We start from the raw sequence: 26,610 nt of genomic DNA, 5'->3' as shown, positions 1-26,610 counted from the left end.
TTTTAAAAAAAATATCAAGCTTTCTCCAAACTTTCTTCCCATTTCTTTCCGATTTGGGAGGAAGCATTTTCATAACTATTCATCCTTCCATTTCTTTTCTTTTCTTTCCTACTTAAAACTAACAAATAAAGCAAAAGTAAACTTTCTCTTCTTTCCCTTTCTTTTCTATTCAAATCTTCCACTCCCAAAGGAACTTTTAGATGGGGTCAAAAGATGACAACGGCAATAGTTTAAGGGCTTCCCAGGTTTTTTCCTCTTATTTTTTAAATAAAATTTTCAGCTACGAAACCACTTTTCTTTTGCAGCGAAAGTCTATTGAGACTTGCGAGTACTGAGGCCATTTTCTCTCGGCAGAGGAGTCTACTGAGACTTGAGAGTGTTGAATTGAAGATGGAGGAACTGCAGAAGGCGCTAAATGACGGAAGAAGCTTAACAGTTTCAACTCTCCCGGATAAAGGACGCTGTCTCTTCACCTCCAGACACTTTTCTCCGGGTATCTCTGACTTTCTTTCTCTCTAATCTTCTTCAACTGGAAAAATAGCAGAAAACTAGACATTTTTACTGGCAGTTGAAATTATTATTATTGTTTTTTATTCCTTTTTTGCGTTTTTAACATCTGGGATTTCCTGGGGTTTTTGTTTTGTTTACTTGGTTATTCGGGGTGCTTCTGAAATTGAGAAAAGCGCGCAAAATAGAGAATTCATAGCTTTCTTGAAGCAGATATTGTTAACCCTTTTTTTTGTGTTTATTGGAATATTAAAACAAGGTATATTTGATTAATTTGTGGGGGGGGGGGGGTGTGGGGGAGGTGCTTTCAGAAATGTGAAATGGGAAATAATTATCAGTGTTATGTGGTTAATTTGCTACTATGGTTTACTAGTGTGATAAATTTTGTATTAGGGGAGGTGATAATAAGCCAAGAGCCTTATGTCGCAGTACCAAATAAGAACTCAAATGATTCAAGTTCCAGGTGTGAATGGTGCCTCAGCACTAGGAATCTCAAGAAGTGTTCTGCTTGCCAAGTTGTTTGGTATTGTGGGAGCACATGCCAGGTATATCCTTTTAAATTCATGGTACAAATATTTGTCATTTTGGAATTATATTTTTAATTTATGCTAGTTTAATCCTATCTTTTGTTTAGTATTTTCTTTTACGGCTTCTATGGTTGTTCTTCAGCTGTTTATTTTAGTATTTTTGCACCCTTTGGATGAGTAAAATTGGAAGAGACAAGATCTTGAGACCGTTGAAGCTTAGGTAAATGGACAGGAGTTTGATGGGCTATGAATCAGAGCCTTTTGTGAATAAAATATTTAATTGATATACTATTTTGGAGTGGTGCATATTTGGAGCTTAAAGTATGTCTATGTTCAAAGGTTTTGCACTACACCCTGTAGGCAATTGTGAAAATCTCCTCAATATTAGGAAAAAACTCCTGATGATTTACTTGGAACATTGTGAATTGTCTTGGATGAGAGTAGCTTCTTTTGTAGAAATAGCAACAAAAATATAGATTACAAGCCAAAACGAGTAATCAAAAGGACAGCTGCAGTGTTGGGCTCTTCTACCCTGTCTTAGTAAGGCAAAATAATGCTGCTTTTGCAATTAGATAATGTGATCCAGAGAGGAGATAATAATTTAGACATGATAACAAAGGATGTGATACATAATTTCCATAGCGGTTACTTTTTTCTAATGGTCAAAGCTTTTGTTAATATTTTTTATTTTATCTTCTTACTGTTTAATTTGCTTGTGGTATCAACTGCAGAAGACGGATTGGAAACTTCATCGTCTTGAATGCCAAGTGTTGTCTAAAGTTGAAAAAGGGAGGATTAAGTCTCTCACACCTTCCATACGATTAATGGTGAAGCTCTATTTGCGAAGAAAGCTGCAAGTTGAGCAGGTGAAGTTTTTACCTCTTGGTATTCACCTCAATTGTTTTAGAAAAGGACTCAATATATGACTATAATTGCACTTGTTCATAGTTGTAAGAGCTTTGTCTCAGTTTTGGGCTTATATCAAGATTCAATACCTTTTGTGCTCTCTACCGTGGTTTATATTTGGACTCAATACGCCACCAGAATGCTATTTTTGAGCTGTAGCAATCTTTTGCATGCTGACAATGTTGTCTCCTTTGAACTGATTATCTGACTCTTGAAGCACTATATATAGTTCTCAATACAATCCAGCATTTTACTTTCAATTTCTTAATTAACTAGTTGATGCGTGCTGCACTGTGGCTTATTTTTTTCTAGTCCTTTTTTTTTTATTTCGTGTCCTAAACATTTTCCTTTTCCTATGTTATTGTAAATTGATTGAATGGATCACGTAGTAGATTTCTTCTTGCAATTCAATAAGTCTCACTCACTCACTCTCTCTCTCCCTCCCCCCCCCCCCCCCCCCCCCCCCCAAAAAAAACAAAAAACAAAAAAGGCGACACACTTATTTTATGCATCGGTTACATATAACATGGCATCTCTTGAATATTGAGCAAAATCTTTGTTTCACATGTTTCTTGACTTTGCAAAAGGTATTGTTACCGATATTGGTAAGAGAAACTTTAATTTTGTGAAATAATACCGATTCACTTTGTAAATGGTCTCCTTTTCACAATTTGTATAAAATCTAAGCATTGCATGCTGACAATATGGTCATCTTGAACTGATTGTCTGACATTAGAAGCACTGTAGTTCTTGATTCAGTCCAGTATTTTATTTGCAATCTCTTAAATAACTAGTTGATGCATCATGCACCGTGGTTGTGTCATGCACTGTGGCATCTTTTTCTTGTTTTTTGTTGTTTTTGTTTCTTGGTGTTGTGGATTGGTTGAATGGAATAGGTATTAGATTTCTGCCTGCAATTGAATGAGTCTCTCTCTCTCTCCTCCCTGTAAATATGCAGACACATGTTTTTAATACATCATCTAAATATCACGTGGTATATCTCAAATATTAGAACAGAATCTTTGTTTCACATGTATCCTGACTTTGCAAAAGGTATTGTTATTGAATCAAATCAATTGACTCTGTTAATGATCTCTTGTATTTTCGCCATTTCTATGAAAGCTTATTGAATAAAATCAATTGACTTTGTTAATGAACTCTTGTATTTTCAGCATTTCTATGAAAGCTGAGTACTTGAACATGAAGGGATAACCTTCAAAAAATAGATATTTCCGCAGTTGAGAATTATTTGTATAAATCTTTGAAAATTTGCTGATAGGAGTTGAACAGGATTTGATATCCATAACTTTCCAGAGGATCTATTTGTAATTTTTACATCTCAGGTTCACACACAAATACCGTTCAAATATTTTCTGTAGATTACTTTCCATTAAAATTATTATTGTATACATGTTACAGTTGGATGTTCATGATGTCCATAGCTTATAAGGTTCAAATGCATGAGTTGGTGAGATTTTACACCAATGGGCCTTTACAAACTACATGGGGTTTGATTTGAGAAAGACAAATAGTTAAATCTTTTTGAGATGCATTCTTGCTCGTACCCATCTCAGCCTGAATGTCTTTGGTTTGTTGACTTAGTTCTGAAGAGTTAGAGAAATATGAATAGTTGATCTTTTTGAGAATCATTCCTGCTCATACCCATCCCAACCTGAATCTTTGGTTTGTTCACTTATTTCCAAATATTTTTTGAAATAATCATATCACTCACTGCTCATGTCACAAAACTGGAGGTCGTTCTTGTCTTTCCCATCCTTCCTAGACATGTAGCACCAGCAATAAGGATAGTGCTGCTGCCATTTTGGCTACCAGAGTGACATCCTTGCTCCTTACCATACAAAAAAGTGCTGCCATTAGAGGGACTCTCAACTTTCAGATTATTTTCTTGAATAGTCCATTCCTCCTGTTTCCAGCCATGCATTTTTTTTTTCACAGCTTTTTGTAGGAACTATGTATAATTTTCCACCTTCACTATGTGATTTTTAACCTTCTTAATCTATTTAAATACTGTTAATGTGCCTTCTAGGTTATAGCAATGACTTCCACAGACAACTACGGCTTGGTGGAGGCTTTGGTCTCTCGTATCCTTCTTTGTTTTAAGTTCAGTTTTCAACTTGACATCATTAGCTCTTGGCATTTTATTAAAACAGGCTTATCTATTTTGTTTTGTTCTGCTTCTTCCTTGACAACTTTATACATACATGTCTGAAATTGATGAGAATCAATTGGTTTTATATGCACAAATGGCGAACCTTGTTAGTTTAATTCTCCAATGGCCCGAGGCCAAGATCAACATAAAGGACATTGCAGTAAATTTTTCTAAGGTATCTTCTTTGATCATTTGTCATGAACAAACTATTTTTCATGTATTTCAAAGACCAGTCTCTGAAATAGTATCCTGAACAGTAAAAATTTGAATACACGCACTCCTGTACCAGATGTCATACATTCTGATTAGAATACACAGAACTACTGTTTCATGGTTTGCTGATTTATGACTAATCTCCCTAAGTAAACAAATTAGAATGGCACAGGGTCTTTAATATGCAGCACCGAAACCAAACTAATCAGCAGCTATTTGAATTTATGTAAGGACAATATTTTTTTAAGCAATGGCCAAGTTTGTGGACCAGCAACATTATAACTCTTAGAATTAGAGACTCTGCTAGATGAATTTTTTTTTTTTTTTTTTAAAAAAAAACTTGTTGCCCAACAGAGTGGGAATTTATTTCTGAGAATTGCCATTGTTTAAGCTGCCCAGGAGAGTTGATGCATAAGATTTTAAGGACAGACAAACTTGGAAATCAGAGTACCTTGTATCAAACTGAAACTTGCTGTCTAAATTTTGACATACTATGGTTATTATAAATTTACTACTAGTAACTCTGGCAATAAAAGGGCAAATAAATAAGTTATCGATGCAGAGCCTATAGATGAAATTGTGAGATTATTTAGCATAGAACATACTTAAACTGATCCTTCAGAAGAGTACTCAAACTGCATATCTGCTGTTTCAAATTGCTAAATCAATTTTATAAAACCTTGCCAAACGAGCTCATTTGTTTTGGTACTTGAGCTTCTGCTTCTCTTCTGATTGTCTCATTATTTTCTGATAATTTCATCTGCCTTTGTGGTACCTTTCTTCTCTTCATCTTGCTTCAATCTGTTTCTCTTAAGTGGATGGGTTTCAGTGAGAGTTTCTTAATATCTTATTCTGAATACAAATGAACTAATCAAGTTCTTTGGAATGAACATAATTTATTAATCAACCTTATAATTTGAAGCAGTGTAAGCAACATTCTGTGACTGTCACAATTTTGCTTGGTTGAGAATATGTAAACTTAAAAAGATTCAATCTGATTATTTATTTATTTATGCTAGAAAACCCTTGGTGTCAATGAACTCTTGGCTTTTCAACATGCAGCTTGCTTGCAATGCACACACTATTTGTGATGCTGAACTCAGACCCTTGGCAACTGGATTGTATCCTGTTATTTCTCTTATTAATCACAGGTAACTGATTGAAGTATGTAAATTCTGCTTCAGCAGCTCCTCACTTCTGGTCTTTCTTTTGCAGCTGTTTGCCAAATTCTGTTTTAGTATTCGAAGGGAGGTTGGCTGTGGTCCGTGCTGTTGAGCACATACCCAAAGGTACTGAGGTAATATGCGTTAGTTTAGTTTCGTCATTTTAGTTTCATAGAAATGCTTATTGGTTTTACATTGGATGAAACAGAATTAATATTTTCGTAGGATTCAGATTGGATTTAGAAAGTTTATAGCTTCCTGAGTTGAAGAGTTTTAGAAAATTCACATACCTCACTAGTGGGAATCTGCCGGAAAAAGCTCAGATAGCAACATATAAGGTTTGATGAATCGAGTGTTGCCGATACATGCCCAGTACTAAGATGAACTATGGGAGTTAGAGTGTCACTGTAGATGCATATGGGGTAGTGTTATTAGCCACTATACTGATGGATGTGCTGGTAAAGTTCTATATATGGCCTAATATTGTATCATTAATGGATTCATGAGTGTTGAAGATATGTGATCTGATATTATGGAAAGATTTAATATTGTAAATATTAGGAAAGATTTGATTATAGTATCATATATTAATTAGGTATCATATGATTATAGTATCATATATTAATTAGGTAGCAGATTGATTTAGACTAGCATGATTTTAGGATCTAAATTAGGTTACACTTGTGTATATATATTTGTATATTGTGTAGTCCAAAAATATGAAGAAGAGTATTTTCTCTCCCTTTTTCTTACTTTACATGGTATCAGAGCTTCAGGCTCTGTTATCAGTTTGTCTTTTGACGTGACCCTATTGAGTCACTTTTAGGTCTTTCTTGTGTCCCTGTTGAGTTTGACGTGACCCTATTGAATCACTTTTAGGTCTATTATCAGTTTGTCTTTTGACGTGACCCTATTGACTATTGAGTCACTTTTAGGTCTTTCTTGTGTGAATTATAATGGCAGATATGAAAGGTAGTAGTAGAGAGATGAAAACAGTAATTTCTGATGTTATTCCTACAACATCAAAAATTACTGAACACAAATTGAGTGGAAAAAAAGTTTTTAGATTGGAGTAAAACTATTCGGATATATCTGCGCAGCATCGATAGAGATGATCATCTCACTGATGACCCACCCGTTGATGGAGAAGAAAAGACGGTTTGGCTAAGGGAAGATGCAAAACTATTTTTGCACTAGTCATGTGAGAACTGGAGAACAGTTAGCTGATATTTTCACTAAGCCTCTAAATGGTCCGAGAATTGATTACATTTGTGACAAGATGGGCATGATTAACATCTATGCTCCATCTTGAGGGGGAGTGTTGAAGATATGTGATCTGATATTATAGAAAGATTTGATATTGTAAATATTAGGAAAGATTTGATTATAGTATCATATGATTATAGTATCATATATTAATTAGGTATCATATGATTATAGTATCATATATTAATTAGGTAGTAGATTGATTTAGATTAGCATGATTTTAGGATCTAAATTAGGTTACACTTGTGTATATATATTTGTATATTGTGTAGTCCAAAAATATGGAGAAGAGTATTTTCTCTCCCTTTTTTCTTAGTTTACAACGAGCATTTGAAAAGATTCTTGGCCAACATATTCATGGAATAAAATATTTCATGGTGCCAGAGCATCTGGATTTTGACTAGATGGAAAGGTAGAAATCCTTGTTGCACCATTCCCTGTAATATCTGAAGAAGATGAAAATTTTATATCGCAAAATTGCTTATCAAACTTGGCTGGTTCTACTTTATTTGTTTCAATTAGAGCCCTGAAGCACTGTCCCCTAACAGAAAAAGGCATGGTAGGGGAAATTAGTTTGAAAGCTTTGTTTAGTCTTATATCCTTTTCTGGGAAAATCACTTTAATAGCTGGCATTAGGAAAACTTGGAACACATTGGATTATAAAGGCCAATACGCTCTTGGATGAGTCAGCAGAATGCTTTAGAGTTGCAGTTAAACTTGACAAAGATTAACCATGTAAAACTTCTACTTTTGGCAAAAGAAGATCGGCTTCACGAGCTAATTTCAAAAGTTATCTCCTTGTCAAAGTAGCTAGTATGATACATAGATTTTATGCTGGATGATCTCTACATAAAAAAGAAAGTAGTTTGTGTCCAAAATCCCAGGTCACTATAATACTTATGATGTATCTGAAAAACTGCAAGGACATGTTCACTAAAAATTTCTTTTTGATCAATTAGAACCGTCTTCAGAAAAGTACTTGTAGATTGTTACATCAATTAGGGCTTGATATCTCTCTTTCCTTTTGGTGTAATGTTTTTTCTGTTACTCTTCTATCATTTATTTGGGATATGAGAGAAAGTATGATTCAAGGAACATTTTTGACTTTGGTCAAAATTTCAGAGTTGGTGGCACTCTATTCCTTGATGTTCTTGAAGTGGCATATAAAATCCAAAAATCTTTATTCATGGTTTTCCTAGATCTCAAATCTAAATGTTTTAGGAAGGAAAAATAAAAACTGATATGCTTGCCAAGTTTGCAGTAATGTGTCAAAGAGTTATAGTCTTCTTTAGGCTGTTTTTGTCCTGAGATAGTCCCTCAAAGAATTGGGCTCTGTTTCCTGGACTCGACAGTTTGCTAGGAAGCACCACAGATACCGGGTATTGAGTCGGTTTGGATCTGGTGAAAGATGATTGGGGTTACTTTGACTTCCGATTCTATTCAAGCTTTAGCTAATGTGAAGGAAAACTGCTAGGAGAACTAGGCGATGCTAAAAGAGTGGAGTCTGGCAATGCTCCGATTGCTTTAGGATATGTATGCTTAATGGGTCATGTGAGAGTTGATAAGGATTGCCACATGTTATGTGATTGAAGTCTTATAGTCAGCAGAGTTAATATTTGAAGCATTTATCTAGGCTCCTGATGTTTGGCTAAAGTAATTAGTATAGGCTTAATTCGAAAAAAAAATGAATTGGGTATTTTGCTGAGAAAACACGCAAGAGAAAAAAGAAAAGGAGAAACTGCACAAATAATTATAAACTCCACTATCAAATTAGCAAACATATCTGGAAAGACAGGTAGTGTATATATATTTAGTCTATCTCTGGACCTGTTACTGACTCTTTGGCGGTGCCACTGTACTTTGATTGCAAAATAACGAGTTCAACACCTACACACGCAACAAACCCGACACTCATACTTGATTCCAGGTAAGATAGCTCATGGGGCATCTGGGGAAAATCACTTGAGTTTATTACTCATAGATCCCTTGGCCATGAGTCCAAGAACAGTGCAGTTGATGGAGAACAAGTTTTAAGAAAAGCACTTTTGTTTATTTCTAGGTGTAAATGGATTGGTTAAGTGGTCTATTTGCAACTCTCCGACCTCGATTAGTTATACCAGTTAGGAAAAATTGCTAAACATTCCCAATGCTCTTCAACTGGTTCTGGTTTAAGAGGTTAAGCCGTACAGGGTAACCAGACCCTATAAGGTTAATAGACATAGTCCAAAAATAAGATATATAAATATGTAAATAAAGGGAAAATTAAGGCATGAAATGTTAGTATTGGAAAAAGTAAGTTTGCAAAAATTGCACTATAAATTAGCATACATTTTGCAAAAAAAAAAAAGGACATGGAATGTTAGTCTTCAGAAAAGTACTCACAAATACTACAGTACCACATAATAGACATGTCCAAATTAAGGAGAAATTGCATTTACTGTGGAACAAATCTGCTTTCAGCATCATTGCTACCTGTATTCTACAATTTTAATAAACAACTTCATTCCTAAATACATCATTAATATGAAAATTGCAAAATGATGGAAGTATTCTTCTCCAATATAGATGATAGGTTCTCATGAGTTTAATATTATAGCTCTTGGAATTTCTAAAGTAAAGTAGTAAAAGTAGTAAAGTGTTTACCGTATTCTAATTTACTCTTCTGATCTTTCTTATAAATAAAGAGGCTTATGTTGTTCCAAATCTATTCTTGAATACAAGACATAGTTCAGTTTAAAGTGATTTTAGACCTATTCAGTACTTGTTTGTGTACTTAAGTTTAACTTTGCATGCATCTGCATGTGTGAAGTAAATTTTATGGAACATTGAGGAAGACCTAACTAGGTAGATAATTGCCTTGTTTGATGGCTATATAGGAATATGAGGTAAATTTTATAAAACAACCTAGATATCCACCCTGTTGCAATTCTATATAGGAATTTGAGAAATCTGCAACTCCAAAGAGGAAGATGCTCTGAACCATAATTTGTCAAACAATAAGTGAAAGATAAGAACCAAAATATGTTGTCAAATCTTTAGTTGTATTAAATCGTAATTAAAGTTTCCTTGCTTTTAATTTTCTGTGTGAACATTCCATTCTTCCGCCTCTCTCTCTTTCTCTCATACACACACACATGATACAGGCTAATATATTTCAGCCTCCCAGATACATATTTGATCAATATCTACGGAGCAGTTTGTTTGAGATGAGATTTTATGTTTTTATTTAAATTTATACTTCTAACTATTGAAATTTTGATTCAGTTTGTTTGAGATGAGATTTTATGTTCTTTTTTTTTTTTTAACTTCTCACTATTGAAATTTTGATTCTCTATTTATGGATAACTTGCTTTGCTGGCTCTGAAGGTACTGATAAGCTACATAGAAACTGCAGCAAGCACTATGACTCGTCAAAAGGCCCTCAAGGAACAATACTTTTTTACTTGCACTTGTCCCCGCTGCATTAAAGCGGTATTGAATTTGCCTTTTCCTTCTAAGAATACCTTCGTTTGGAACTACACTTTTTGCTTGAATTCAGCCAATAAGCTGTATAATGTTCAGGGCCAATATGATGATATTAAAGAAAGTGCAATCCTGGAAGGTTATTGCTGCAAGGATAACAGTTGCAGTGGTTTTCTGCTCCGTGACCCTGGTAGATGTGATTGTGGTTAATATTTCTCCACCATTTCTGAAGCCCCTAACCTTGCTCTAGTCTGATGAGTTTTGTCTCGCATAACTTCCAGAAAATAGGGGATTTGTGTGCCAAGAATGCGGACTGCTTAGAGAGAAGGAAGAAATTAAAGACATTGAATGGGAAGTCAAATATTTGATAGAAAAAGCTTCCATGTGCTCCTCTGGAAGTATCCTTAGAAGTTTTTGGTTAGATTATTGTGCATTGGCAACATGATGCTGTGCTGATAACAGAATCACTGACTTTACATCTGAAAGTCCTTTTCCTTTTTCTCTTATTAAAAGATTGAAGAATGTTTTTCCTAACAAACTCTGTACTTTTGTCGGCCAACAAAGAAGTAGGGGATAGGGGGCTGGGAGAGTGAAAGGTCTACCATGATGATACAATGCTTGGGAAGTTTCTTGCAAACATTTGCTGTTCCTTTACTAGATTTAGATAAAATAGATGCTAGTTTGACGTACAAGGCAATTGAGAAACAACAGTTGGAGCTGTGCCATCCATTCTCGATTAATCTAATGCGGACAAGGGAGACTCTTCTGAAGGTATGGTGCAATGACTTGATCTTTCTAACATGCATCTACATACTTTTTTGAAGTTTGTATCTGTAAACCATAATTGGATGGAGAACCAGCAACTGCGGTTCAATTATTTACTTGGAACGGTAAGTTGTGTCCTTGCTGTACAAATATTGGTCTCATGATATTGGATCCTCATCCTTGTTTGTTCTCCATCGGAGTATGATTATCACAAGTGAAACACATTAAATCTTTTAGGGGAGATATATTCTGTTGATTAAATAGTAGTAGATTAATCTTTTACAGATATACATGGAGCTTCAAAATTGGAAAGAGGCTCTAGCATATTGCAGATTTGTTATCCCTATCTATGAGAGTAAGTAGCATCCAGGTAGAATTGTTTACCTCTTGAGTTGGTGGTTTAGTCTTTGTAGTTCCATGAAGGGCTTTGTGAAAGCTAGCACAGTTCTGCTGATCTTTGTATTTGGTATATTGTGTTAATGATCTGTCATTAAAAAAATCATGTATATACTTGAGGTAAATATTACTTTTCAAACTTGTGATAGATTTTCTGATCTTATGAAATTGAAATTACCAAATGGGTCAAGATTAGTTGGATATATTTTCACTTCCGCTTTGGTACTGCATGGAGACATTTAATATGCCATGCATGATACTCTACATTATGTAAAAAAAAAAAAAAAGGAGATATGGACATGTATATACATTATATGTATATTTGTTTTCACCCGTGTGTAATGTGTATATAGAGATGCATAAATACGTGCAGACAGGCTTATGATATTGCAAACTGACACTTCTAGTTTTCAAGACAACCAAAGACTCTTGAAACCCTGCCAGAAGGGATTAAATAGGCAAAATGTAACAGTTATATTATGCTGCCAAATAGTTTAATCTGCTATTTATGCTAATGAGTAAAACAATGAGGAAGACCGAATGTTGCGTTAAAAATGAATTTGGTTTTGAGTATCTTAAAATTTTAGGAAGATATAATAAAGAGAAGAAATATATGAAGCAAGTGCCTAGCCACAGCTCTTATTGGTTTAACATTTTTTTTTTGGGGCAGTTTGCGGTATTAGTTGATCATAAATTCCTAGTAGGGACTGGTAGGTAGTTTAGAATATGTATGAAGAAAAATGAATTGAAAAACCAATTATTCAAATCCATGTCTGCTATCTACCCTTTCAATACTGGTTTTATTGTCAATTCTGTCAGAATACCAGATCAAATCTATCAATAGAAGTGTTTAGAGTTTCCCATGGACTATCTATAATGAAATTCGGTTTAAATATGTATGGACTGATCATAAACTAGAAGGTTAAGAAAAAAAATGAAAAGCTTGAAATAGAATTATAAAAGACAAAGGGCACCTTCATTTCTCTTTGTATATAAAATTAAGTGGATTTAAAAAAATATGGATAGTGCTTTATAGTACTCCAGCAGAGAAACGAAATATGGTGATATCTCTGCTTATGAAGAATCAGTTTTATTCATTACAATTCTCAAAGGAAATCTATATCTAACTTCTTTTTATATTTGATTAGTACAAAATTGTTATTTACGCAGAAGAATATCAGTTTACTCTTGGTTTCTGTTCAATGATTGAGGAACTTGGGGACTTTGATCTTTAGAGAGTTGTATTTTGGGGATGGATTAGTTTTAAGTCCTACTTCTCTCCTTTCCTCTTTGCTACGTAGACTAATGAATTTTTACTGAGACATTTGTCAGCTAAGGACTCATCAGACCAGCTCTAACCCTATTGAGCAAATTCTTTCTTCAAACCCTGTCCCTCTCTTTAAAGTCATTAAACCGAATAGATGTCTCTCCATATTTTGGTATCTTTGACTATATTATCGTTATGCATAATTTATGAAATTAATGACTGAGATCTCCTACTAATAATAGCAGTGGCTGTTGGGCATTAGTTTAGTACATCCTGCACATTGGGAAGTGAAAGGTGAGAGATCAACCACCTGGCAATCTGACTTTGAATAGGAAGATTTTGTGGTAAGCAGTAAGTAATTAGAAAGGCGAGGTGTTAATGAAATTATGTTAGTTGTTTGATGTAAGGACAATGAGTAATAAATTATCATTTTAGCTGCAATTTAGCAATAGTCATGGTCCATAATCGTGTTGAAATTTGAAGTGGAAGCTGTATTTTGTTTGTGTCTGTTATTTAATTTAATAAAATTTATTTCCATGAGAATGTATCCATCTCATATGTTGGATCCAAACATTTCCATCAGGTTGTCTACTTAGATTTGTTATTGTACATTCAGCTTTTTGAACAATCTTTTTTTCAAATTTTGTTCTTTATGTTGGGTATGTTTTCTTCTAATGCACCATCCTGTTTCTTTAACAGGAGTATATCCGCGCTTACATCCTTTGGTTGGTTTGCAATATTATACTTGTGGAAAACTTGAATGGTTAGAACTTAACCTTTTGTTTCTTGTTTTTCCATTTGCCTTGAAGATCAGTCTGGTTATTTGGTTTCAGGTTTTCATGATAATTCTTGTCACCTAGCCTATTTTCTGAATTCCGATGGGCGGTATACTGCATAAGTTCGTTTGCATCCATCATTCCTGTTGCCTGTCCCTGTAATTGATTACGAATGAAACTTTGATGCTGAGTGTGTATAGGTGAACAATTTCTGGAGTGTAATTTCCTTTAGCAGTAGAGTTGCAAACCTTGTCTATTCTGTCAGTGGTGGCATTTTTAGGAGTGAAGGGAATGAGATGCCTTTTCCTCTGGGTAGGGACCTCACTTAATGCTACAAATGACTCCATAATCCAGGGCACATGAGAAGAACACCATAGAGGGGGGCGGGCCTGAGAGAGAGAAAAAGGGAGACAGAGAGACGTATTTGTGCAGCCAGTAGATTTGTAATGTATTTGGTGCTTCAGTGTGTCATAACTTTCCAAACAGATGTCACAAGACAGAGTTAATACTAATTGATCAATATAGAAAGGGTCTAATAATTAGGATGTGGTTACTTTTGAGAGGTTCCCTGGTTCAAGGCTGTAACTGTAAATTAGGCTAGAGTTACTAATGCAGTGGGTGATGGACTTGAATGTGTAGAATTGGATACAATATGCATCTATTAAGGAGGTTTAAGTTGTGTATGGTTAATGCATTACCCTTAGTTGGATGGAAACCTTAGACAGACAGTAGTGTATTTGTAGTTTTTGACCCTGAATTTAGTTGGACTGATTGCTTACCTCAAGCACATGTAGAATTTATTGTGTCAATCTAGAATTTGATTCTTTAATATGAACAAAGATTCTAAGGTATCTTGAGGTGAGATGTCAAGTATTGTTACAATACATACCCCTATTTTCCTCGTGAAACCTTGATTGGCATCATAATCCTTGCTTGAGCTTCTGCATCTACCAAACATCCTCCTTGAGGGTTGCATATTGCTGTGCCTTCCAATCTCCTTTTTTCCATACATTTGGTTCCCAGCACATTAAACCATCATCCACGGTTGAATAAATCCATTACGCCTTAAGTGGCTTGACAGCCTTGCTGAATGAGCCCGGTTGGTACCATAAGTGACCCATAGCAACAACCGTTACTCTAGTATTTATTACGAGACTTGTTTAATTATGTATCTGGTAAAAGAGTTAATGATTATAGATAACCTTCAAAGCTTATTGTCCTTGATAATGTTTTTTAAGTGCTTTCTCTTTTCTTGTTTCCTTTTCTAAAGACTCGATTTCCAAATAGCATGTCCAAGCTTGTCCACCTCCAGCTTAGCTTTACTTACATTTTTCAATTAATTTGACTTTGTTTGACTTGATTTTTACAATTTGAAGGTGTAGAAGCTACGAAAATCCAATCTTCTGTCTCATATGTAGGGCCAAGCAATTTCATTACATTTATTATAAAGCCATTTTTCAGAAGGTGCAGTTTCTCGAGAAGAAAGAAATTATTACGGAATCTCTTCGAGTCTTACATATTGGTTTTATTCTTCTGAGAGAAATACCAAAAGAAAAGTAATACCCAGACGGATGAACACACTTGAGCCAAGAATCATTTGCCTTTTAGTAATTTCCAAGCTATTGATAGCTTCTTAGTACAATAGAAATGTATGAGAATTTAGTTTCCACTGTTCTTTTCAATCGCTAGATTTAGAATCTATAGGGAGCTAAAATCTCCAGGAATCTTTGATTCACACATGAAATTGGGGATCGCTAAGCGCGTTTCCATCTCAGGTTTCTTGGAGAGACTAATGAAGCCATCCAGTCATTAACCAAGGCAGTGGACGTATTGCGAATCACTCATGGAACAAGCACCTCTTTTATGAAGGAACTCCTGATTAAGTTGGAGGAAGCACGTGCTGAGGCATCTTACAGTCTTTCATGCAAGGACGATCAGTGAGATTTTCCCATTTCAGATGCGCACCTAAGCAATGTAAGGTGGTGTATATTTCCATGAATATGATGTTGTTATGATAATCTGAAGATCTCTAACCTTGTGCATCAAGTCTTTGGGAGCTCACAACCCCATCCTATGCATGAGAGAGATTTCGAGATTCGAGATTCAGAGATCAGAGATAGATAGGTGGCTAAAGAACACCGTTGTATCAAAAGGGAGAACTTTATCAATGTTCTTGTAACTGTGTTGCATATTGAGATGAATAGGAAATCCGAACAGCTTAAGAGCCCAGGAATATGCTTTGCTTTAGTTCTTCAAATTAGTATGTAGAAAAAGAAGAGTCCTACATAACTTTGGTCAAAACATCAGAGGGATGCTCTCGAATGCAAGAGAAGTAGCAGAGCGATAAAGTTTGCACTAATTTTGGTTTTATAGTATACATTGGTCTACTACGGGGTTTTTCATACATCATATTAGCATTATATTGCAACCCATATAAATAAGGAGATTTAAAGAAAATGGGCAGTCGACATAATTAATTATGCTTGCACGATGTTTAAACTCGCTAAACAATTCTAAACCAGTGTTGGAGTTATAATTATTTCACTATGGAAGAAAATCTATAATAATGAGGCTAATTCCAATGAAGTGTAGTTGGCATGTTAGGGAAAATGGGCAGCAAATTGCGACTGCTAGGGCAATTCAGTTAAAGTTCTAATTTATTATGGTATCCTTGTATTATATAAGAACTAGGAGGAGAACACCGCGCGATGCGCGGTATGATTTTCAAGCTTGCCCAGAAATGTCTAATTATTCAAATTGAGATATTAAATATAAAAAGCTGCATAAAGGTGCACCAAAACCTTTGTAGTTATTTTTTTGTAATTTTATTAAGCATGAAGAGAAAACACAATTTAAACCTAGTTGCTGACGAGTCATTTTTTATTTTTGCTAACTAATTGGACAGCAATGACAATGTCATTAGTTTGAAAATAATATACCACCGCATAATGCTACCTTACATTTTTTATGTACACCAAAAATGTGTTGCTCATGAACAAATTCAACAAGAATTTATGAACAACACGAAAATATGTTGGGCCAGAAACCTATATAGCTGTAAAATATAGTAATGGTTGCAGAATAGTAAGAGACATAGGACTCAAAACAATAAAGATCGGAGAATTGTATATGCTTTCTTGTTTATGATAAGATAAACAAACCATTATCTCATACTCAGAATCTTCTCAACACATATGCCATTTAATTTTTGTGGCAGCAACTCTTAGCATCAGAAAAAATAAACATAAAATCTTATAGACTAAAAAAGGAGAGGGAAGAACACCCCAAAAATAAAAACTAAGTAAGATTACTTAAATAACAAAAATTTTATTGAGATTAAGCATTAGAGACTCAAATTATACATAATCTAAGCACAATAATAGTACTAAGGTCCACAACTGCAATAGCATGGTAGTTCCATTTTTTTATTATTTTCAATCCAACCAAAATATGATAACTCAAGCCAATCCCCTTGGTACAAATCAACAAAAATTTAATGAAAGAGCCATACTCTGGCAAAAGGACAAAAAGACAAGCAAGATTTATGCAAAGACATGAGCAAAACGACATCAATTATACCCACTTTATTTTGTGACAAAACGATGTCTTAGAGTTCAAACTATTGTTTTATCAAATGGAACAAAAAAGTAAGTTCACTACATTGACAAAATATACATCCAGTCTAACATGAAAACTTCATGAAGGAATGTCATTGAAGTTGGCAATATCAAACTACATCCCCAGTGGCACTGGTAAGCTTAAGGATCATCGCCATCACAAAGATAAGCTTAAAAAATAGCTTCATTACCAGTGGCACTGGTAACTAACCAGGTTGGCATTACCAACCGAAATAATTTAAACAAAAGGCAAACTACAAATTGCCTAAGAAAACTAACTAATTTATTTTCCTTGTCAATATTGAGTTCATAAACAAAAGAAAAGTAAATCTTACAACCCATCAATAAGATTGACAAATAACCAAAATCTAAAAAAACAAAAACAAGGCTAACATCTCTAGACAAAAGGAATGAGCAAAATTACAAATTGAACAGCAAATGTACAATGAATAATATGGCCGAGTCGAATTCTGCAAAGAAGAAATTGAATTTTAGGCCCTGACTGTGTATGATTCCCAAAAGAAAAAATCTAAACAGTAAAAATGGAATACGTAAAGCAAGACAGTAAAAGAAAATAAATTTGGATTTAAAGGAAATAGGATCCCGTCACAAATTTTCATCTTTACTTTTCCAAAGACTAATAACAGGGTAAAGAGGGCAGAAAGTTACAGTAACTGCAGGGAGAGAAATCTGTTCACACAAAAAAAAGGAAATCTGTCCACAAAAAAAAAAGAAATCTGAAATCTGTCCACACAAAAAAAGGGCATTAAAACATACCGTCAAGGTTTAATGAAGAAAAGCAATCTTTTTTATTTTTTTTCCTTCATCTAACAAATACTTAGAATAAACAACACTTTTTAGAAAAAAAGGAAGACAAAACCTTGGATCTGTACTAAACAAATTAACATTTTTCTGTTCAGAAAAAAAGCCCCTAAATAAAATTCACCTTGAGAAACAAATTCCACAATCCTTTTCTACAATGGTGCAAATATTAATATCTCAGCCTGTAACAAACATATGTAATTTAGCAGAAAATAAAGACAGTTATAATTCTTATGTTACACCATGAAATCTAGCATAGCATATGTGAGATCGCAAAAGGAAGTAAAACAATAGGATTGAAGCACTAAACACCTGAATGATTTTTCAAAGTTTTACATCCAGACCACACTCAATGTAATTAGTCATATATATAGAAGGAAATTGACCATGAGCAAGTACCTTAAAGTAAAAGCCTTTAACACTTACTAAGTCATTCAAGCCAAGTGTGTTTCTCATTTAGGTTTCTTAAGAATATCCAACATGACAGTACCATGTGCTTTGAATGAAAGTCTTATGTGCTTTATTCAGTAATGGACAAAGTCAAAAGGAACATGTGGGGCTTCCAGTGGGTCCAAATAAAGAAATTGTGGTAATCAGGTATGAGCACCTTGATTACTAACTCAAATTATTACCCAGATAGCATTTTGAATATCCTATGTTTTTTTTCAACGAATCTATTTACTGAAAATGTTCATCTTTTATTTCAGATAAACCCTGATAAATTCATCTTCTTCATACAAAAGCAATGGCAAGACAAAAAGAAAAAATTCAAAGTATTTGAGAGCTGAGAGATTGAAATCAAAAGAACAACGTCATTATTGGCCAAAAAAGGAAAAATAAAAAAAAGCTTCAAAAGTATATATCCCTAGAGAACATAAAGAATGAAAGTAGGTGTTGTCATTTTTCTTCATGCAAGGAAAATAACATAAAAAAGCAAAATCAGATGAACAAAAAATTGGTGACACAACAATACTTTCCTGAGATGCAAAAGATTTAACAAACAAAAGTCTTATTAATTGAAAAAAAAAAAACCATGGGTCATTAAATCTAATAAACATGATCCACCAGTTGAAGAATGAGGGATAAATTACAAAAGGGACCATAACTCTCAACTTCGGGCTAAATCTACCTCAATAATACCTCAAACATAAGCCAAATATTCAAAAAAAGAAAGGACAAAACGAACTTATTAACTTGACATTGAAATGTACCAAAACACAATTAAGTACAAGAGAAAGCAACAGACCTTCAACGAGATTTGTGCTGATGGCAATTCTAAAGGACATAAAAATCAGGATTGTCATCAAATACCCTCTCCTGCAACAAAAATTGGAAAAAAACTGTTTATCATTTAAAATCAAAACATTTAAAGATGAGGGCGTAAAAAATACTCAAAATAAGACTCACCTGAATAAAATTTTTACAAGCTCCAAAAACCTACCGCCATTCTTTAATAATCAACAGAAACTTAATCATTTTCTCATAATCAACAGTAACTTAATCGACAGTGATTTCTACTATTGTTAGTATACAAGCACGGCAGAACAGAAGCTACAAAAAAAAAAGGAGCGTGAGCACCATCGACAGGAGGGAAACGAAAGGCGCATGTAAAAAAACGTCGGCAGGAAATCAAAGTTAAGTAAAGCATCAGGAACAGCAAAATGAGCCGCAAAGCAAAGCAAGCAGAAAATGCAACAGCAACAGCAGACCAGGGCATAAAATTTAGGGGAGAAAATCAAATAAACACGACAATGAAGACAACAAACTCACCAGGAGGCAAAATCTAACAATAACAGGGGAAGTAAGTTTGACACAAGAAGCCAGTAAAACAGCAGCTCCGACAAAGAAAATAAGGAAACGGAAAGAAACGAGCTAATAACGCAGCACATACAAGCAAACAGATGAAGGGCAAGAAAAGAACAATCAGCATGAGGCACACTTACCGCGGACCATGATGATGCCTGGGGGAAAAGACGGCACCAGTAGCATAGAAACCTCTGCAAACATCGGAGGAACAAAGAGGCTCCAGTCCCTTCAATCAAAGGAAAGAGCCTTGGGTCTGTCCTCTCCTCTCGGGCAAACGGAGAGAGAAAGAGTTTTCAGTGCTCTCAATCAAAGAGGAGTGGAAAAGACCGTTTTTGCCAGCTCTCTTGAGCAGAGGCGAAAGTTCTTCTCAACAAAGGACAAAGGGAAGCAAGAAGCTCAGAAACAGAAAATGCTGAATTTGTTTTTTTTAAAAAGGGCACAATCGTAAAAGCATGCAAACCCACCTTGAGCCACCACCCAACACTTGTCATCAGTCAAACCATCACCAACCGCCATAAGCTTAGTCAGCTGGTCAGCTGGTGCTCATTTCCTTTTCTCGGACAAAAGCACCAATTGTACTTCTCCTCCCAGCGGACAAAAGCAAGAAAGAATTATACTTCTCCTCCCAGCGAACGAAGGCACGCGAGTTCCACGTGATTGACGACCAAACTCCAGCCAATAAAATACATCCACGTCAGCACAGCAACCACCAAACCCATTCGCGCTTTTACTATATAGGTTGATGAGTTTAGATTAAAAAGGGCTTTAAATTTCAACAGTAGGGGTAGAGGCATTTTTTGATTGTAAGGTTATTTGGGGTGTAGTTATTGCGTGGAGTACAATTTATTGTAGAGTTTGTTTTCTTGTTCTTCAAGAAATGGCTTTTGTTTGTAAATGCAGTATAGTTCAATTTGTGTTTTTTGAAACGTATGAGACCCTGTTTGAGGTTGCGGTACTTTTGGTAAAAAAGTACTTTTAGGTGCTAAAAGTATTTTTAAAGTGTTTGATAAATATCATTCCATAAAATTAGGAGTAGAGCTTTTGATGTTAAAAGCACTTTTGACAAAAGTTCAAATTTGGTGTTTTTAGAGTAGCTTTTGTGATTTAAAAAATAAAACATCAAATTTAATCATCTTATTCTATATTATAAACCAAATAAAGAGATAAATACTTTTAAAAATTTTTAAATTACACATTATCCAATACAATAAGTACTTATTGAATTATATCTCCGAATAATATATTTAAAAGCACTTAAGCAGTTGATAAGTACTTTTATTAAAAACTCTACTAGGAAAGTATTTTTCAATAAGCCACCACAACCCCAAACGGCCCTGAGTATTTTTGAAATGTGTGGTTATCGTGGTTGTTTTTATAGCAACAGGTACAAGTCATAATAGCCTTTGTATTGCTGTAATAATCTAAACAACCTCAATTCTTCATTGGTCTTTGTTCCTTCTGTGCTTTTTTCCTTTGTTTCTTTTCTTGTCATTCTGTGCCTTCCTATTTCACAAAATGTAGGTGTATAGCATATTTATGAGCAAGAGAGATGTTAATATATTAATTAATAGAAATCATTAAGAAAGTTATATTGGATGCCCATAATCACAATATAACAGCCAACTTGTTCAACTTCTTCTTCTTTACTATCACTTTAATAGTACCAAAGTTGAGGTGCTTATCAATTGGAATTTTACTCCTTCCAGATCAGTTCCTCTGAAACATTTCCTTTCATTATCAAAATTTGTTTCTTTGCAACCTCTTCTTTCCTTCCATTCCTTTCATTTCAATACCCAACTAGTGATGTGACAAAATTCAAGTGCACAATTTATACCTATGGCTTCTAATTCCAATTCAGGTGAGTAATTTATTCTCACTTTGGCTTCACGGTTTCTGGACTTCAAATGCAAATCTCTGATTAATTAAGTTCTATTCCAAACTTCCTTCTCGCTCTAATAAAGTAGGGGATTGGCATCCCCACCCGCTTTCGGGTTTTGCCAAAAAAAAAAAAATTTCTATTCCAAACTTCATATTTGCTGTTTCTTTATAGTCCTAACATAATTATTATCAGCTTTATACACACGAAGAACAATCTAACGTCTCACTCGCAATTGAAGTACTATTAATCGAAGACTTATAAATATTATTGAAGTACAATCTAATAATTGAAGACTTACTCGAGTTGTCAAAAATCTAACGTCTCACTCGCAATTAAAGTACTATTATTCAAGTGATTGAAAAACAAAAACTACAATACTCAGAAGATGAAAAATGCTATCAAATTGCTCTTCGTTAATGGTTAGGTAATGTACAATAATTCCAACCATACAAAGTGAGCTCTATCTTTTTTTACTCCTACTTCAATCACTATTAGCATAATCATTGACATGTATGATTTTAGTTTATATATTTATATGCTTATTCCTTGTTTCTCATTTTCAAACAAATGCTTTATATGAGTGTTAAGGAAAAGCAGAGGTTTTGATGTAGCAAAACAAAAAAAGATCTTAATTTATACAAGTAACTAACTTGAATTTGTGATAATTTGTAAAATATTATGCTTCTAATGAGTAGGATAAATCACAAAAAATACATCAATTTGCTTTATAGCCAAATAGAGTAAATTATAATTTGATTTGTTAATTAAGTCTTTCTTCATTTGCTTTGTTCATGGATTTATCCATAATTTTTTTAATTCATTCAATATCATTAAGGGATATGTGACTCATTCAATATCATTCAATTTTTTTAATTATGTGACTCATTATTCATTCAATTTTTTAATAAATATTATTTGTTAATTGAGAATGATTTAGCCAATGAGTTGTCTAGTCAAATTTTCTACCTAACATTTTCTTCTAATACATTTTCATTGTACAGGGATAAAAGATTGAAGCGCTAATTTATGGTACAAATATAGAATTTTTAATCAAACTTTTGACACCTATAAAAAGTATTACATCTCCAAAGCAAAAGTTCAACCCATTTTGACCATAAGTTCCAAAAAAAAAGGAATATTCATGGATCATCAACACCACAACTACTGTCCAATAATTGCCAGCCACGGATTTAAGGGGGGGCTGGTGGGGGCTTAAGCCCCCCCCAAGCCGCCGGAAAACCCCCTATATATAGGGGATTCGGCGGCCAGCCCAGCCCAGCCCCCCCACGGTGATCCAGATCTACCATCCTCCATGGCTCCATGAATGCTGCAGAGGAAGTGAAGAAGAGCTGGAAAGCCGCTGCCGTGCTGACTGCTGAGGAAGAAGATGACCCATTTCATTTTGAATTTTTTTTTTTGCCCTCTAAATACAAAACGACGTCGTTTCACTTTTAGTGGAACGACGTCGTTTTGTATAATGAGGGGAAAAAAAAATACATCAGATGAAGCCCTAAGGCTTCATCTGATGCAAAAGCACGCCGCCAGTGCCAAAGGGCAAACAAGACTCCAACTCCAAGAAGAAGACGCCAGGCTCCAAGAACTCCAAGAAGCTTCAGTTGAGATTCTACCATCCTGCTTCAAGCCTTCAATTCAAGGCTCCAAGACTCCAACTCTCCACCATTCCATTCACATAAATCTTTTAGGTTAGTTTTTTGGTTTAAATTACAATATTCATCTTTATATTTTTGTTAATTATATGTTTAAATTATTTTTGAATTTTGAGTATCTTGATATTAATTTGATTAAGATTAATTTTTATTTAGTTTATGTTAATGTAATTTAAGAATTTGAAAGATTACATTAAAAAATTTAATGATATTAAATTTAAATTAGAAATTAGTTTAGAAATTGTATAGATTTTAGGTTGTATTTAGTTTTTAAAATTTTGTTAGTTTTATATTTGAAATTTTAAGAATTAATTATGTGAATTAGAAATTTTGAATGTAAATATAAATTCAAAATTTTATGAGATTGAATTAGAGATTATATGGGTATTTAGTTGTACCTTATTTTAACTTTTTGATAATTTTATATAATGAATTTTATAAATTGAGAAATATAAGTAATATGAATTTATTATTAAATTAAAGAATTATTTATATGAATTTTAAATTAATTGATTATTGAATTGCATAATTTTATTGAATTTAACCACAATTATTTAATTGTGACAGAAAATGGAGAGATTCTTTAAACCTAAACGAGTCCGTAGTGGTGAATCTTCAAATGAGCCTAATATTAGTGAACCAGTTCAAAATCAATCTTGTGTGGAATTGAATTTAAATGATATTGTTAGTGATCCGGGATTACGAAAATCAGTTGAGAAATTTGATATTTCTCTTCGAGACCATGTCCGAAGAGAGTATTTGACTAGGGGACCTTGCCAACCGATTGGCCATATGTATCCAAAAACATCATTTGGTAAACAACATAGAAGTTTCCAAGATAGTTGGTATCAAAAGTTTGTATGGTTAGAGTATAGCATATCGAAAGATGCGGCGTTTTGCTTTTGGTGCTTTCTTTTCAAAACACAAAATAAGGGAGGTCGATATGCAGAGGATGCCTTTACAAAAACGGGATTCAATAATTGGAAAAAGGCAATGGAAAGATTTAATGAACATATTGGAGCTGTGAATAGTTGCCATAATGATGCTAGAATACAGTTTGAAAGTTTTCAAGATCAAAGGCATAGTGTGTCAAATGTGCTACGATCTTGTGGGCGCGAAATAGATATTGCATATCGCACCCGTTTAACTGCTGCTCTGGATGTGACCCGCTTTCTTTTGAAGCAAGGATTGGCTTTTCGTGGAAATGATGAGTCAACTAGTTCTTCAAATAGAGGCAATTTTCTTGAATTGTTTGAGTGGTATAGCCAGCGAAATACTGAGATTTTTGAGGTTGTAAATCAAAATGCTCCTGCAAATAATCAACTAACTTCTCCAATGATTCAAAAAGATCTGGCACATGCTTGTGCCTCAGAGATCACAAGTGTTATAATCAATGATATTGGAGACAATTATTTTTCCCTAATAGTTGATGAGTCTCGAGACAGTTCAGTGAAAGAGCAAATGGGAGTTGTTTTGAGATATGTGAACAAAGAAGGGCGTGTGATTGAACGTTTCCTTGCAATTGTACATGTGTCTGACACCACATCTCTTTGTTTGAAAGATGCAATTGATTCTTTATTCGCGCAACACGGATTATCATTATCCAAATTGAGAGGTCAAGGATATGATGGAGCTTCAAATATGCGAGGTGAGTTCAATGGTTTGAAGGCCCTTATATTACAAGAAAATCCCTATGCGATGTATATTCACTGTTTTGCTCACCAACTCCAGTTAGTTATTGTTGCTGTTGCTAAGGGAAATATCATTGTCAGTGAATTCTTTGTCTATGTCTCTATGATTGTCAATTTAACTGGAGCATCATGTAAAAGGAGAGATCAATTAAGACAAATAGAACATGATAAGATTGTTACACTTTTAGACAGTGGAGATATTATTAGTGGAAAAGGCAAAAATCAAGAAACTAGTTTAGCAAGACCAGGGGATACTCGTTGGGGATCACACTATCTAACATTACTTCGTCTATCCTCTATGTGGGCTTCGGTGATTGGAATATTGGGAAATATACAAGATGATGCCACCACTTCTGACAATAGAGGTATGGCCAGGGGTTTGATTGATAGAATGAATGATTATGAGTTTGTTTTTGCATTGCACCTGATGAAGTATTTATTGGGAATCACAAATGACTTGTCACTTGTTTTGCAACAAAGGGATCAAAATATTGTCCAAGCCATGAGTTTGATTGATACTATGAAATCTCAATTGCAAGACTTTAGGGAAGAGGGATGGCAAATAATTTTAGATGAAGTCAACAATTTTTGTGAGTTGAATATGATTCCCGTGATTGATATGGAAGACAGTATAGCAATCCGTGGCAATGCCAGGCGCAGTCGCAGAGGTCAAACCATCACTAATTTTCATCATTATCGCGTGAAAATTTTTTGTGAGGTATTATTTTTGAAATTATTATTTCATTACATTTGTTACTTGTTAGCAGATTTTCTTAGTTATTAATTTTATTATTGTTGTGATGTCAGGTTGTTGATTTAATTATACAAGAGATGAATAATCGTTTCTCGGAAGTTAGCACGGAATTGCTTAGTTACATAGCATGTCTTGATCCAAAAAGTTCTTTCTCTCAATTCAATGTGCAGAAACTACTCCGTCTTGCTGATTTATATCCTGAAGACTTCTCAAGTAACGATTATTTATATCTTGAGTCTCAACTTCGAAATTATATTTATAATGTGCAACGCGATCCTCAATTTTCAGAAGTTGGAGATTTGGGAAGTCTTGCTCAACAAATGGTTAAAACTGGTAAAAATACAGTTTTTCCATTGGTTTATCGTCTGATCCAGTTGGCATTAGTTCTACCAGTTGCGACTGCTTCTGTTGAAAGAGTATTTTCTGCAATGAATATTGTCAAGACTGATTTGCGCAACAAAATGGGAGACGAGTGGATGAATGACTGTCTGGTTGTATACATCGAGAAGGATATTTTTGCAACAATTGAAAATGAGCAAATATTGCAGCGTTTTCAACGGATGAAGACTCGCAGAATGCAATTGCCTCCTCTTCGTTATTCGAGTGCAACAACTACCAATACTTCAAGTGTTAATCAATAACAAATTTTTTGGTATGTATAATTATATGTTTTTATTATTTTTATAATTATTGATTCTAAATTTTACTTATTAAATATATTTATTTCGTCACAAAAAAAAAATTTTAATACACTTCAGCCCCCCCAAAAATAAATTTCTGGCTCCGTCCCTGATAATTGCAAGAAATTGACAAGCCACTCATTTCAGATGTCTCCATTTCCCACCTTAACAGTAATTATAAAATAGATACGATCCAAATTTTCTTTCAAAAACTAACAAGTATGTATGCCTCTTCAATAACAATATCAAAAAATTCATATGTTCAAATCTTCCTGC

At 34.2% G+C, this 26,610-nt stretch overlaps 2 protein-coding genes and 1 long non-coding RNA gene across 4 annotated transcripts; 2 read left to right on the top strand and 1 right to left on the bottom strand.

Moving 5' to 3' along the window:
- Nucleotides 1–321: 321 nt before the first annotated feature.
- On the top strand, nt 322–15,805 carry LOC113773213 (histone-lysine N-methyltransferase ASHR1-like). 2 transcript variants are annotated; one of them, XM_027317807.1, is made up of 12 exons: nt 322–493; nt 901–1,052; nt 1,766–1,900; nt 5,386–5,474; nt 5,539–5,620; nt 10,119–10,223; nt 10,314–10,404; nt 10,496–10,612; nt 10,879–10,985; nt 11,265–11,334; nt 13,342–13,405; nt 15,194–15,805. In XM_027317807.1, the coding sequence occupies exons 1-12, from the start codon at nt 391–393 to the stop codon at nt 15,357–15,359; spliced, it is 1,281 nt and encodes a 426-aa protein (XP_027173608.1). In that variant the 5' UTR covers nt 322–390; the 3' UTR covers nt 15,360–15,805. The 2 variants fall into 2 exon arrangements, with proteins under 2 accessions (XP_027173608.1, XP_027173610.1); XM_027317809.1 differs by lacking the exon at nt 15,194–15,805 and having other exon boundaries at nt 11,265–11,349; nt 13,342–13,367.
- A 1,398-nt stretch (nt 15,806–17,203) lies between these two features.
- LOC113776361 lies at nt 17,204–19,355 on the bottom strand. The gene is made up of 3 exons (XR_003468997.1): nt 19,265–19,355; nt 19,104–19,174; nt 17,204–17,505 (listed from the first exon to the last, which is right to left on the bottom strand). It is a non-coding gene; the product is annotated as an uncharacterized LOC113776361 (long non-coding RNA).
- A 4,424-nt stretch (nt 19,356–23,779) lies between these two features.
- LOC113773790 (zinc finger MYM-type protein 1-like) lies at nt 23,780–26,295 on the top strand. The gene is made up of 2 exons (XM_027318401.1): nt 23,780–25,618; nt 25,708–26,295. Exons 1-2 carry the CDS (start codon nt 23,780–23,782, stop codon nt 26,293–26,295), a joined length of 2,427 nt encoding a protein of 808 aa, XP_027174202.1.
- Nucleotides 26,296–26,610: the final 315 nt, after the last annotated feature.

This window comes from Coffea eugenioides, chromosome 6 (assembly GCF_003713205.1).
Source record: "Coffea eugenioides isolate CCC68of chromosome 6, Ceug_1.0, whole genome shotgun sequence".
Classification (NCBI taxonomy): Eukaryota; Viridiplantae; Streptophyta; class Magnoliopsida; order Gentianales; family Rubiaceae; genus Coffea; species Coffea eugenioides.
This window is presented reverse-complemented; position numbering and strand designations above follow the sequence as displayed.